Below are 14,094 nucleotides of genomic sequence, written 5' to 3'. Positions count from 1 at the left end.
TAAAATTCGAGATTAAAACTGGACCGTTGGATTAGAGTAGGTAGACGGCCTGGATTTGATTTGGCATTTAACTCAAAACGACGTAGTATGCTTCCTATACTACGTCGTTTTGTTGGTCTCAAAGGCATGGGCATCCGGACCGGGTAGGGGTATTGGGCCTGGGCAAAATGTAACAGGTTCTGGGGCCTTGGGCTTGAAATGTGACCAGAAACTGGCCCAAAATGATGGCCTGCTCCCCTTTCCTTCAATTCTATTTTTTTTATTGTTTTCTTTCTTTTTCTTTTGTATTCTATTTTGTTTATTGTATTTATTTCTTTTTGTAAAATTAACAAAACCTAATTTAACTCCAAACTTAAGCTAATTAATTCCTAAAAATCGCTTAAAATCTATTTCGTGACAAATTCAACAACTAACAATTAAAAATGCAAAACGGACTATTTTTGTTATTTTCTCCATATTACTTTCTAAAAATAAATTAATCCCTAATTAATGGTAAAATATGAGATAAAATCCTAAATGCAGATGCATATTTTTTGTATTTTATATGAATTAACATGCACAAACAAAAATGCAAACAATTATCAAAAATGACACAAAAATGCACAGAAATTGTAAAAATAAAGAAAAATCTTTTGTTCGAATTTTGTGGGAATAATTCATATATAGGGCAAAAATCACGTGCTCAGAAGGGTAATGTAATACGCATTCCTGAACGAGAAAAGACTCTTCTATACAAAAAAAGAAAATAAAGTATGCCAGTAAAGGGCATGGGTTCAAGGAAGAGCACTAATATTAAAAGGGTGCAAGTACCATCGTGATAACATTGACCCTCGACTGTTGGAAACTTACGGCCGACGGTAGCATGTCTATGGTGCGCATGCAAATAAATGCAATCCCAAGTTTTTGGTAGAAAAATATCACAATATACTCAATGGGGTCAAGAAATTCTTAAAAGTTAAGAAATAAAACCGGAACACGGATGTCCGCGATTAGGTGACAAACTAGTGTCATGAAATCGAATGAAGTGAGTTGAATTTCTTTCAGAGTAAACTTGTTGGTAATAACAGTTATCAAGTTATGAATCTAGCATGAGATCTAAAGGTATGAGCGAAAGTAGGGGTATTAAATTACCATATGATGGATAAATCTGAGACAAATATCTTATTAATCTTTGGAAGGAATAAAAGGATATTTCAAAATAGTTTTGATGATTAGAGAATATTAAAAGTCTTAAATGGGGAAAACTTTTCTTGGAAACATGACTCAAAAAGAGCAACAGACTAATTTGAAAGTATTGGTTATAAGAAAATTTCGAGACTATGAGTCGGAATGGATAAGTTTACAGATACCAAGTGGGCAATATAACTTTGCTATCACCAAGCATGAACCATAACTTCGAGGAAGCTGAGAATTTAGGTAGCATGGAAATGTTCCATTCTACACTATCCCAAAAAATTTTTTTTTTAAGGACGTCCAATCACGGAGAGATTTTTTTGGTTTATTTGAAGATACTTTTCAGGTACAACTTGACGTATGCATGACTAAAGAAAAATACATGCATGTATAATAATGATGTGGGAGCTGTGTGTAGTAGCTATTATTGATATTGAATGTTTTTCATATATGTCACTAGTTAAAAGTTTTAAAGATTTACATTGATGCACTTATGGTATATGTACGGCCGATTGGGGTCAAGATGGTACATTATATTGCGTATTGCTGGTTGTTGAGCGATACTGTTATTGGTACCCGTGTGGGGGCTTGTTCTGGACAGGTTAAAAAAATTTGGATAGTCCTAGTTTTAAGGAAAACTCTGCCGAAATTTTAAGAATTTGTCAAGATAGCCGAATTTTGAGGGCCAAAAGTAAGTCTGAGATTTTGGAAAGAAAGTATAAGACCCATGTAGTCATTAGTGCCTATGCATAATGGTTGGAGGTAAATGGATGGTAACTCTATTCTTAGAAGTGACTTGCAAAACATTCGAGGACGAATGTTCTTAAGTGGGGGAGAATGTAGTACCCCGGAAAATTTTGAAGTACTTAAGCGCTATTAAGAAAGTTGACGCGTGCTAATTACATTATTTTGTGTGCAGACGAGGACTGCTAATATGATGGATATTAATTGGATATGATAATAAAGTGTAAGAGGTGTATTTGAAGTGATATAGGTCATAAGGAGAGCCCTTGGGGAAAATCAAGATGGAAATTACATGATAGACTAAAGTTCCAAATGAGTACGCACAAGACCTAACTTTGGATGCGCATATCTAGATATATATAAGGAGTTATGTAGATTACAACCTATCAAATGAAAGGTCTTTAAGTCTAGTTTCTAATGCTTCAAACCGTTTGTCATTTGGAAATTACTACAAGAAGTTATGATCAATTTACCAAAGGCTGACGGAGGAGCCTTCGGATGCGAAGCATCCGGAGCCGCGTCCGAAAGAATGACTGGCAGTGAAGTGCTGCCATAGCGTCCAAGGACGCGTCCGAAGCCCAGAAATCTAGGCCTATAAATACCAAGTCGGGGGAGAGAGTATTTTGAGTATTGGAGGTTAGGGTTCTTGAGGTGAATGGGCAATTTTAAGCTCAAATCAAGTCCAATCGACCAAGGTAAGTTGTTAAAGTTGTTTTGGGTTGATTCTTACTCAATATACATGAGTTCTAAAATCATTCTAACATCCAAATTCTAGACTTCATCATCAAATCCTCAAGAACACAAAAATCACCAAAGTTGTAATTTTTCAAGATTGATCTACTAGAGGTAATTTCAATGCTTCAAACTCGTTTATTATGAGTAGTTAGAAGTATTTGAAGTATTTGTTACAAGTTTTATTGGTTGAAAGATTTGATTATAAAACTCTAGTTCATGGCATGAATAATACTTTTGAGAAAATAAGAGAGAAGTTGAATGGTGAATCTTGGCGATGTGGATACAATGAATCTATGGAATTATTTGTTAGCAAAAGATGGAAGTGATCGACTAAGTAATCATCCGAATTGTATATTATGCAAGTTTTGATTATGGAAGATGATGAATAGTAACTTGGTTGCATTGAACAATTGATGTAGTATCATTAATGACTTCGAATGGGTATTAAAATATAATGATGAAGTTGAATGGTCTAGCTTGTAAATCTATTTGGCGATTTGAGTTGTTGAAGGCTTGTAGCCAATTTATGATCCATATTTGGATATTGTAATCTTAAGCGCTCAAATCAATGGGAGAAAAGAACATGGTACATGGGATACCATCAATCAACCATCCAAATCAACTGTGTGAAGCTTGTCTTCTTGGAAAACATGCAAGGAGGAGTTTTCCAAAGGAGGCCATGTCAAGATCAACCAAGCCGCTCCAGCTTGTTCACACTGATGTGTGTGGACCAATCAATCCACCTTCTTTTGGTAAAAGTAGATACTTTCTGCTTTTCATTGATGACCTTAGTAGAAAGACTTGGGTTTATTTCTTGAACCAAAAATCTGAAGCTTTTGCTGCTTTTAAAAATTTCAAAGTACTTGTGGAGAAAGAAAGTGGCTGTGAAATTAAAGCTCTAAGGTCCGATAGAGGAGGCGAATTAACTTCAAACGAATTTAATGAATTTTGTTAGTCTCATGGAATTCGTCGCCCTCTAACGGTACCTTATTCACCCCAACAAAATGGAGTTGCAGAGAGAAAGAATCGAACGATTCTTAATATGGCTCAATGTATGTTGAAAGCTAAAAGTAAGCCCAAGGAATTTTGGGCTGAAGCTGTTTCTTGTGCAGTTTATTTAAACAACAGGTCTCCAACAAGGAATGTTAGAGATCAAACGCCTCACGAAGCATGGAGTGGAAGAAAGCCAAGTGTCAAACACTTGAGAATCTTTGGGAGCATAGCATATGCTCATGTGCCACAGCAAGGTAGAGCGAAGCTTGACGATCGAAGTGTCAAGCATGTGTTTGTTGGCTATGATACGAGTTCAAAAGGATACAAGTTATACAACCCAAGCAGCGGTAAAGTAGTGGTAAGTCGCGATGTTGAATTTGATGAAGAATTGGCATGGGATTGAGAAGCCCAAGAAGAAACTTCATATGATTTTCTTCCATACTTTGGTGATGAAGAAGAACCAGAGACCGTGGAACCTGTGCAGGATACAACTCCACCTCCTTCTCCAACCAATGTTGCATCTCCCTCTTCTCAAGAAAGTTCAAATGAACAGCCGTAAAGGACAAGGAGTATTCAAGAGCTCTATGAGGACACAGAAGAAGTTACTAATTTTGATTTTTATGTTGTCTCCTTGCTGACAGTGAACCAATGAACTTTGATGAAGCTGTTACAAACAAAAAGTGGAGACAAGCCATGGATGAGGAGATTGAGTCAATAAAGAAGAACAACACTTGGGAGTTAACAACTCTTCCCAAGGGACATCGAGCAATTGGAGTGAAATGGGTATACAAAATAAAGAAGAATGCTGACGGAGATGTGGAGAAATACAAGACACGACTTGTGGCTAAAGGCTACAAGCAAAGGCAAGGCATTGACTATGAAGAAGTCTATGCTCCTGTTGCCTCTCAAGTTTGATGACTTTCAGAGATTGAGATTGACACTTGGAATGAAGAAGAAATATCAAAATTAAGGGAGAGACTTGTGGGACCTGATCAAATAAAAAGAAATTAAAAAAAAGAAAGGAAAAGATTTAGAAACAAGTTGCAATAACAACTTGTTGTAATAACAAGAGAAACAAAGAAAATTTCAAGTCGCAAGTTGCAACAAGTTACTGACACCAAAACCAATTTTAGACGGTGGCAATTTGCTTAGCAAGTTGCAAAGAAATTGAGCATTCTCATTGGTCCATCGTTGGCAAAGTTTTCCTATAAATAGCATGTTCTACTTCTCAGATCAAACACACCAAATCGAGAGAAGCAACAGAGAGTTAGAGAGAGTAATCCACAGATTATAGTCTATGAGATAAATAGTGAGTGAGAGTAATATTGTAGTGAAGAGGTAAACTCGGACTCGGATAGGATAGGATTGTGCGCGCCGGGCCCTTCGGGTCTCATATTTGGGTGTTTAAAATAAAGAGTATTATTTCTTTCGAAGTTGTAGTAGTCTCTTGACACTACTAAGTTGTAATATTATAGTAGTAATATTGCTCCGCTGGGATATTGTATTTTATCCCGTTAAAATATTTGGTGTTGTTGTTACTCTCTTGTGTTATTGTTATTTACCGTGGATATTATTCCTGGGTGGGATTATTATTTTTTATTCCCAACAATTAGGACATTAGAATTCATCCAATAGTAGTATTGTTTTTGATTTGACAGTTGGCCACTGGAAGAAATCCAAACAAAGCCCAAACGTGCAGAGAACCTAATATTAGTATATTAGTTCCATCACTTCAAGGTTGGTAACAACGATTCCTCATTAAAGAAATAAGAGAATATACTAGAACCTTAAGGGATCATTTATAGCGGACTAAATTATCCCGGGATTATAGATCTGGGATTATAATCCTTAAACTATTTTATCCCACCGGTGGGATAAAATAATAACAAGTTTGATGGAATAAAGTGGGATAAGATGAGCTATCTAGGATTAAGTCTGAGATTAAGTTACTACCATGTTTGATTGATGGTATAACTTTATTCCGGGATGACCACATTAAAAAATGACTACCTCTACCTTCCGTCTGAGAATAATGAACACCAATTTAACACGCTTTTACCAACCTGGGCATTTGACTAGCATCAAAAGTCACCTGCAGAATATTTTGAAAAGTATACTGTTGCTTACTCCTTGCTACATACGCTTGGAAACGTCTGTTATTGCATTTTCTTTCGTATAAAAGTGGCTAACAATACCATTATTCTCAATTATAAACAACATAACCGACGATCTCATTATAGGGATCAGCTGATGGAAAAGAATTCAATTCCCAAAAGACCAGCTGCTTCATGCAGCAAAGGGAAGCAAATTATGAAGAGCGATGAAGCTGCAGCAAAGCGCGGACGCTTCAACCGCTGCTTCTCTTTCATGGAAATCTCAATTGATCCTGGAATGAAGTCGTTGAAACATCTCGATTCAAAGAAGTTCAAGGAAGAAATCAAGAAATGGGCTAAAACCGTAGTCACCTATGCCCGCCAAGTCAGTGACCGTTTTGGGAGCTCTCGTAGTAGTTGATACAACAGTTAGACATTAACAAGTTGATCAACGTCTCCTTTTAGCAAATAAGGCAGAGTACCGTTTGAGAGATTTCGTCAAATAAAAGTGCATACAGTTTAAAGGTGTGCACAACAATAGAAAGAGGAAACAACTGCCTCGTCTGCTCTCTGCCATATATGCCAAAATCAAAGAGCAGCACAACAGATGAACAAATTAAGCAGAGAATGGTTTAAACCATAAATGCAGCGAGACAATACAGATCCAAGAGGCTGTGGTGTGTATATAATGTTTCTCTTTTGATCGTTGTATATAATTTGCTCGATAAAAACATGGACTCTATTCTGTAACAACTTCATGCAAATTTGCGTTTTTCTTTTTTACGAGTCAAATGGCTTTTCGTGCGAAACTGGATCAGATGAAATGTCAAAGGGATTGTATTCCAGAGACAGTGCGAAACTGGATCAGATGAAATGTCAAAGGGATTGTATTCCAGAGACATACATTTAGGAGGTTGTTTTCGTTTCTGTATCTTTTGTTGCTTGCCCTTTATATTTTGAGGGCAAAGACCCTATGTCAGCGACTATAAGAGAAAAATACACTCGTTTTTGTTTCTTCTGTTGCTTGTCCTTCACCTCTCTTTCTTTGTCTCTCTCTTTGATATTTCTGGGGTTCAGGTTGAGATGATGGTGAACATTAATACATGATATGACATGGTATCTAAGTCTAGCTTCTCAATCAAATACAAAACTTTTTACATCCAAGGAAGAAAACTGCACTTTACACTGGCACCTACAATCCACTAACAAGAAATTTAAACATTGCACAATTACACACAGCTCAAAATCGTCATATATGCTTCCACGCCTACCTTTCAATTTGGTTTTCGGGAGAAGGGGGAGGGAAGGTGACACCGCGCTGTGGATAGGAACAGGCCACTCGTAAGTCCTTCAACATATTCACTATTCATCTTTTTTAAGTTCAGCATTAATTTTTTCACCAGAAATGCTCCTTAAAAGCTGCCTGGAGCACATATCATGTACATGAGTTGCATTCTTCATCCGATTAGCCCTTATCCAGGCCGGCTCCTATTCAAGATGGCAAGAAATGAGCAATGCTCTTTAGTCACAAAGGTACATGTAATTTCTGAGATTAGTCTGGCTACTAGAAATCATACCTCTGGAACAATGCGTGAGAATACAAATTTTATAAGCAAAAGCACATGCTCCATAATGAGAATAGCAGCAAGTCCAGGTGATATTTTCCATTGTCCGTCACGATCATATAGGCAAACGAGGAGGATGCAATTTGTACATATTGACATGACAATCAGAAACTGAATTCCAAGACATTAAGTCATTGTAAGAACTAGCAGTTACGAAGGATGGGAAGGGTTGAATAGTTGGGTTGGTCAAACGAAAAGGGCAACACATACCTGAAATATGTTTAGCCAAGCTCCGATTGTTGCATCAGGACGTGGAATGGGCCTTCTTAACATGGCAAGCAATTTAAGTGCATCCGTTCGTATCTCTGTGATGTTGTTCTGCAAAAGCAAAATTCAATAAGGCTTCTTTTTCCTCGTTAAAAAAAAAACAGTGAACTATATCAAAAGAGGGAGGCCATGTGCATTATGTACCAAAGTAGCAAAGGCAAAACCAAGTGGAAATACACAAGCAAACATCATGATCATCCCAAATTGCAATGCCAATTCCAGAAAATCTGCAACGATTAAGAGTATCGATTAGCTATGGTTATTTAAAAACAGTTGCAGTAATTCAAATGGGGACATGTTATTGAAGGTATTTAATAAGATTGGAACTCATTTAGGATCTTTAACAAGAATAGGATGCATGAATTACCATCGAAAAGTCCGTCTTCAAGCTCCTCTCCAATACTAGCAGAATAATTAGGTTTGAGGTACTCCTTTTCTACTCTAGACATGTATTGTGTCTTTTCCAAGGGCCTTCCTTTCTCACGTTTTCTCTTGTTTCTTCACATAAAGGGGCATATCAGATGGACCGGAAAGTAGCAAATAAATAATAAGCCAGAGAAAATTAGCTCTCCAACAAAATCCGGTGCAGACCACCTGAAATGAAGAGAGTCTTACCCAACAGCTCTATATTTCTTGAGGCTGTATTTTAAATAAGGTAGAGAGTTCTCCAACATATTCTCCAGCACCTGAGGAAACAGTAACACCATAGATTAATAAAGATTCAGATGGTATATGTGAAACGAATCAGAAATGATCCCATCTACCTCCGATATAATTAGACGTTGAATGAGTACTTGGCGAAGTGTCATAATATTGCGGTGCAACAAAGCATGATAGAAGATTCCAATGTAAGATTGCATGAAGTACAGACCAAAGACCTGCAGAAGACAGCAAAATCCCAATTAGGTACAAAAAGTCAGGGAAATTAAGAAAAATACTAAGTTTCTCATAACCACCTTGTAAACCCAGCTGTCAGCTCTCCGTTCTATGTTTTTGTTGTTCTCATATTTTACAAGCTTCACTGATATCTTTCCACCAATTTTATTGAAGTACTGAATGGTAAAGAGGTATACAGCTGTCAGGCAAAACCTGAAAGAAGCAGAAAGCATATTATTTTTGTATGTGGCAGGCTAAAGTGAATTAAGAGCAGATAAAGCTATGTTAATTTAAACTGTGAAGTCAGCAAAGATTTGCAAGGTATAGGTAAGAAAATTGGATATTTGGAGGAAAACTACTTACTACTTTCTGTGGTGTTAAGACAAACATTTTGTGATTGCAATCTGAATACCAGGATATGTAACCCCCAAGAGTGAACATAGAAAAGTTAAATAAAATATTGGCAGTTGTTTTATGAAATAAAACTGCATGGTGGGAGGTCAGAAGAATTTCAATGTCAAAGAAAAAGTACTTATTAATCATTCCAAAGCTGGTACAGTTCTAGGCCCTAACAGAACATGAACTAAAATAGGCATCAAATAGATGAGCCGCGGAAGAGGAGCCTTGGCGTAGCTGGTAAAGTTGCTGCCATGTGACCAGGAGGTCGGGGGTTCGAGCCGTGGAAACAGCCTCTTGCAGAAATGCAGGGTAAGGTTGCGTACAATAGACCTTGCGGTCTGGCTCTTTCCCGGACCCCTGCATAGCGGGAGCTTAGTGCATCAGACCGCCCTTTTTTAAATAGATGAAGTAAGGAGTAACCATGAATTTTTTTAATCAATATTGGTATTTCTTTAATAGAATCAAGAATTAGGTAACTCATCCTGCTCTACTAAACTGGTTTACTTAAAAGTAAGACATCCTGGCTTATTTACATTAAGATGAACACCAAAGAGAGGATCTTGACGTGGAATCTTAACCAATCAACTTGAAGATATCTCAGACACTGGGATTTCAGACATAAGCAAGTATATTTTTCTTTTCTTATTTTATTTGTAAAAAAATGACATAAGTTGATACATATAGATAAAACATGTAGTTCTGGACAAAGTACTCTAATGCCATGGGTTAAAAAGAATATATAGTTGCTTACTTTGATATGTCAGACCTCAAAACCTCATAGACATGAGCGAAAGCCAATTCAAAAGGTAGCTGAAGACATATAATGCTCAGTATAATCATGGCATCATTTCTGAATCTCATGAAATGACCAAGCCATTCCTCTCTTTGAAATGCTTCTTTCCCCCTTGGTTTATCAGTTTTGTCAGCCCCCTGTTTCTTCATGAGTTCCACAGGGGACTGAAACTGATACCATTCACCGTCCAACAATCTAGAACCATTGTCTACACCAGCCGGATAATTCATCTGCCACCTGCACTCCAGGCAGTGATATACGAACGAAAATATGTCAATCCAAATAACTTCAATGGAAGATAGACAAAAACAAATGGAGAAATCATGTGGAATGTGTCACCTGACAAGAAGTGCGGAGTTTTTACGCTTCCAGAATTGCAAAAATAACACAGCCCAAGAAACTATGCTTATGAAGAAAGCAGAGAGGACAAACAACTGCAATGACCTGGAAGAATATATAAGAGCTTGTTCAGAATCGGAATCAAAACTAAAAGAAACTTTGACAGTAACGGGCAAAGAAAGTGGGATTGACCTACCCAAAATCCACTAACTGCACTGTAAGTCCAAACGCAGCTGGAAAAAGCATCCATTTTGTGTACATCCCAAGAAACGCAAAATAGGAAGCTATCTATTGTTGACATTATGCTAGTCAGTGTTAAGCAAGTTGAGAATTTTGCATTGTGGAGAACATGGACACAAATAGCAGTGGAATTAAGCATGAATACAGAATGCTAAATAACTCAAAAAAGTTCACCTTCGTGCCATAATAGTTACAAATATCATCTATAGGCTGCACAGTGAAGTCCCACCAGTTCAATGCCCAACTTCTTAGAAGCTGCTTCCTCTTTTTTTCATCTGCAAAGATATTATAAATCTGCTTTGGTTGTTCCTAGACCACTGTTAACTTGAACATATCAGAGAAAACATACCATGCACAGGGAACACTTCTTTAACAATGCCCACGGACTCCAATATTCGCAAAAGAGGCTTCCCTGGCTCCCAGTGCACTTCAATTCCATCAGACTTTAATACAACTGTTGAGGTGCTTGTGTTCACCTGCAATTTTGGACTTCTCAAACATGAGCTGAGAGTATGAGGAGGAATACAGTGAGCTCGGAGGCGGACCTACCCTTAGGGTAAGGGGGTCACCGGTCCCTGGTAATTTAGAAAAAAATGTATGTATATACATGTATATCTCTTAATAACAGGTTTATATTTTAATTTCCACCCTAAGACTCAAAGCTTAGGCAACTACATTGGTCGATTTTTTTTTCCGGTTTGGGGGGGGGGGGGCACAACTTGACTTTTAGTGCGCTGTCTGGGTTTGTGTCCCACTTCAGCATTTGCTCAAATTTTTATGTGGTGCCGCCACTTTCAAATCTTGGGTCCGCCTCTAGGTGAGCTACATTACATCACAAAAGAATTTTTATATTCCAGTCTAGATTGCAATAAGACACCGAAGACTCTCTTTTTTGAATAAACTAAGACACAGAAGATTTATTTGTGATAAATGGAAAAGAACTAATAGTTGCAAAGATGGGGAACCTAAAGAGCTATGTTGCTCGGACTCTCCGAAAATGTCGCCGGGTGCGTGTCGGATCCTTCAAAAGTAGTGTATTTTTGGAGTATCCGACACGGGTGCGGCAGCATTTTGGAGAGTCCGCGCAACATAGCTAAAGAGCACTCGAAAAGACGCGCTTCAGACTTGCCTAATTTGATACAGACAATCAAATGAAGGCGTGAATAAACTTATGCATCAATTAGGACAAGAAAGCACAAATATTAAAGCAGGCTAGGATGCCAGTTAACTCACAATCCCATATATTATGTGGCGGTAACAACAGTAGCGTTCAAACCAACTAAACAACGAGCCATCTGGCTGCCTTTCAAATGCTTCAACCTCATCCCAGTGAAATTGCAAATCCACTCCTGAAACCAAAATTGTGTGCTCAGAATTAAGCAAAAGCCTGCAAATTTTCCGGATAGGTGAATCAGCCAGTAATTGCTTCAGATCATACATAGAAATGAGAAACTAGAGAAATTTTAATAGGACACTGAAGAAAGATTTCATGATTATCACCGATATGAGTCCGTTTCTTCAACTGCAACTCTGCAGCAGCCTTGCCAAGAGTTTCTAGTGGCGCTCCCAACTGGAAATAAAGAGCTTATGATCATTACATTTTATATGCAGAATCGAGAACAAACCAGCGACAAGGAGATATCTGTAGTGGCCAGACCTATTTTGTGAATATGAACCAATTATATATATCTACGACATGTTTTAGATCATAAGTCTCAAAACTCTTTCTTTCAAACTCTTAAGTAGTCTTGTACTAGCCAAGAGTGTTCAAACTTGAAAGAAGTAAAAAAAAGTGCCCGACAAAGGGTGTTCAATATATGTTATATACCTCTAAAACCTAATATTTTACCTATATACACAGTGTAATTTTCCAACGAAGGGTGGTCAATTGACCATCCTTACCGGAGTGTAGCTTCGCCCATGGTACTAGCACTTAGTTTGTATGCAGTGCAACTATGGGTGCATTTTCTCAGTCTCAAGGATCCAAATTTCAGCTCTAAACTCTTGGGGTCCTCTATATCCCACAAAGAAAGACCAAAGCCTACCACACCCTTATCAATGTGAGCCAAGTTAATTAATACTATGCTGTTCTTAAGAGCTTGTTAGTCATTTCTGATGTGACTAACAAGAATAGTATATTTTGCAAAATTCCTACTACAATTTTAGTATGCAGGGCAGCTTCAACCTACTTCAGCTTTTGCCTAGAATCCTCCACCCATTCGGGTATATTGATATGACTGTTTATTGTTACACAATATTACAGAATAGAAATGTGAAATAATCCGTCATAGCAAGTAAGAAAGCGACTGCTTAGAGGAAAAAAACAAAAGTAAATTAAACAACGGGGATTTCTCATGCAGTAAATTCAAACAAGAACAGAAACCATCTAGTTTAATATTACTAAGTTATTTCAAGGAATTGCCCTCTGTGAATATTTTACTAATCGTAACGTCAACAATAGTAATACAGCTGAATTTAGAAGGGAAACGGACCCTGATGAATTCATTCTGAAGGCCAACAACTCTGTCGACAATTAATCCCGCTTTTCGAAACTCTTCAACGAGAACCTCAATGCAGTCACTACTCTTATTATCTCCATGCTTGTAATTTCCTGAACTCTTCGGAACAACCACGCCTATTTCAAAGGCTGTTTCTTCCTCCGCACCATTCCCGTTCATTTCCTAAAATTTATCGCTTCCTAAAGCCCTAAAAAATGCTCAACAGCTCCAACGAGGGAAAGTGTGAATCCTCGCTGAAGCTAAAGGAACATGAAATCGAATAACGTCAATGAAATTATCGAATTATAACCAAAAAAAATGTGATGAAGATAAGCGTTTTGGAGCAGAGAGAAAATGGCGGAGAAATACACGAGAACTGTGAAGGCAAGGGTGACACATAAGCTGAGGGGAAGAAGAGGAGTGGCAGAACACGTGGAATTGGCGCCTGTTGTTTTTTTGTGTAACCGTTTTTGGATTCCCTTTCAGCAATAAACAGTCAAATTTTTTTGGCACAGACCACAATGCAGTATGGATTGCTGTGCTCTATTTATTTTCTTTTATATAATAATAATTCGTCTTTTTGTATTCGGGGGAGATGAGTGTTCTTTCTATGTCTGTTGTAATTTGTTTAACACGTTTCGTTTATAATGACTCAGCTTAATTCCTCTCGTTGTTCCATGACGACTTTTTTTTTTTTTTTAAATAGAGTTAATATCTTCAAACCCGTCTAAACTATACGATTTTTGTCAGTTTCCTATCTAAACTATCGAGTGTCCCCGAAAACCCTTAAATTATGTCCCCTTTCATAATAAAACCCTCCCGTCTCATTAGCCGTAGTGCGTATGATACACACTCTAAATAAATTATAAAACCTGTCAATGTGGCATACCACGTGGATAATTAATCTAATTAATCTTAAAATGGGCCTAATTAGCCTACAATAATGTAATTACGTTGTAAGTTTTTTGAGTGGGTTTTTACTCTTTCTATTCAGTAAAGACGGTTACTCTCAGTAAAAAAAAATGTCATTTTACTCTCATCAGAGAAGAACTCTCGTCGGACCTTCCATTTCTCTTCTTCGATTATCTTCCTCCGATTTTTCTTCAAAACTAGTCGCTGCTACCATCGATTTCTCTTCAAGACTAGTCGCTCGAATTTGGAGTAAAGGTGAAGTTTTGCTGGTGAATCAGAACAAAATTAGGGCTTAAGGTTTTGCTGGTGAAATATCTTCCTCCGATTCTTTGAAGATTCTGAAGATCATTAAAGAAGATTGCTTCAATACAGATTTTATTCTTTATTCCCTATTAATTTAGCCTGTA

The 14,094-nt window shown here is 37.5% G+C and overlaps 1 protein-coding gene across 1 annotated transcript; it reads right to left on the bottom strand.

Moving 5' to 3' along the window:
• On the bottom strand, positions 6,603 to 13,163 carry LOC109231231 (anoctamin-like protein At1g73020). The gene is made up of 16 exons (XM_019396818.1): positions 12,770 to 13,163; positions 11,778 to 11,847; positions 11,511 to 11,626; positions 10,627 to 10,753; positions 10,452 to 10,552; positions 10,234 to 10,325; positions 10,038 to 10,142; positions 9,657 to 9,935; positions 8,587 to 8,719; positions 8,395 to 8,508; positions 8,246 to 8,316; positions 7,998 to 8,128; positions 7,775 to 7,857; positions 7,574 to 7,681; positions 7,316 to 7,474; positions 6,603 to 7,226 (listed from the first exon to the last, which is right to left on the bottom strand). The coding sequence occupies exons 1-16, from the start codon at positions 12,953 to 12,955 to the stop codon at positions 7,101 to 7,103; spliced, it is 2,001 nt and encodes a 666-aa protein (XP_019252363.1). The 5' UTR covers positions 12,956 to 13,163; the 3' UTR covers positions 6,603 to 7,100.

The sequence above is a fragment of the Nicotiana attenuata genome, chromosome 8 (assembly GCF_001879085.1).
Source record: "Nicotiana attenuata strain UT chromosome 8, NIATTr2, whole genome shotgun sequence".
In the NCBI taxonomy this organism is placed as follows: domain Eukaryota; kingdom Viridiplantae; phylum Streptophyta; class Magnoliopsida; order Solanales; family Solanaceae; genus Nicotiana; species Nicotiana attenuata.
Note: the sequence above shows the minus strand (reverse complement) of the source record. Positions and strands in the feature narration are given on the sequence as shown.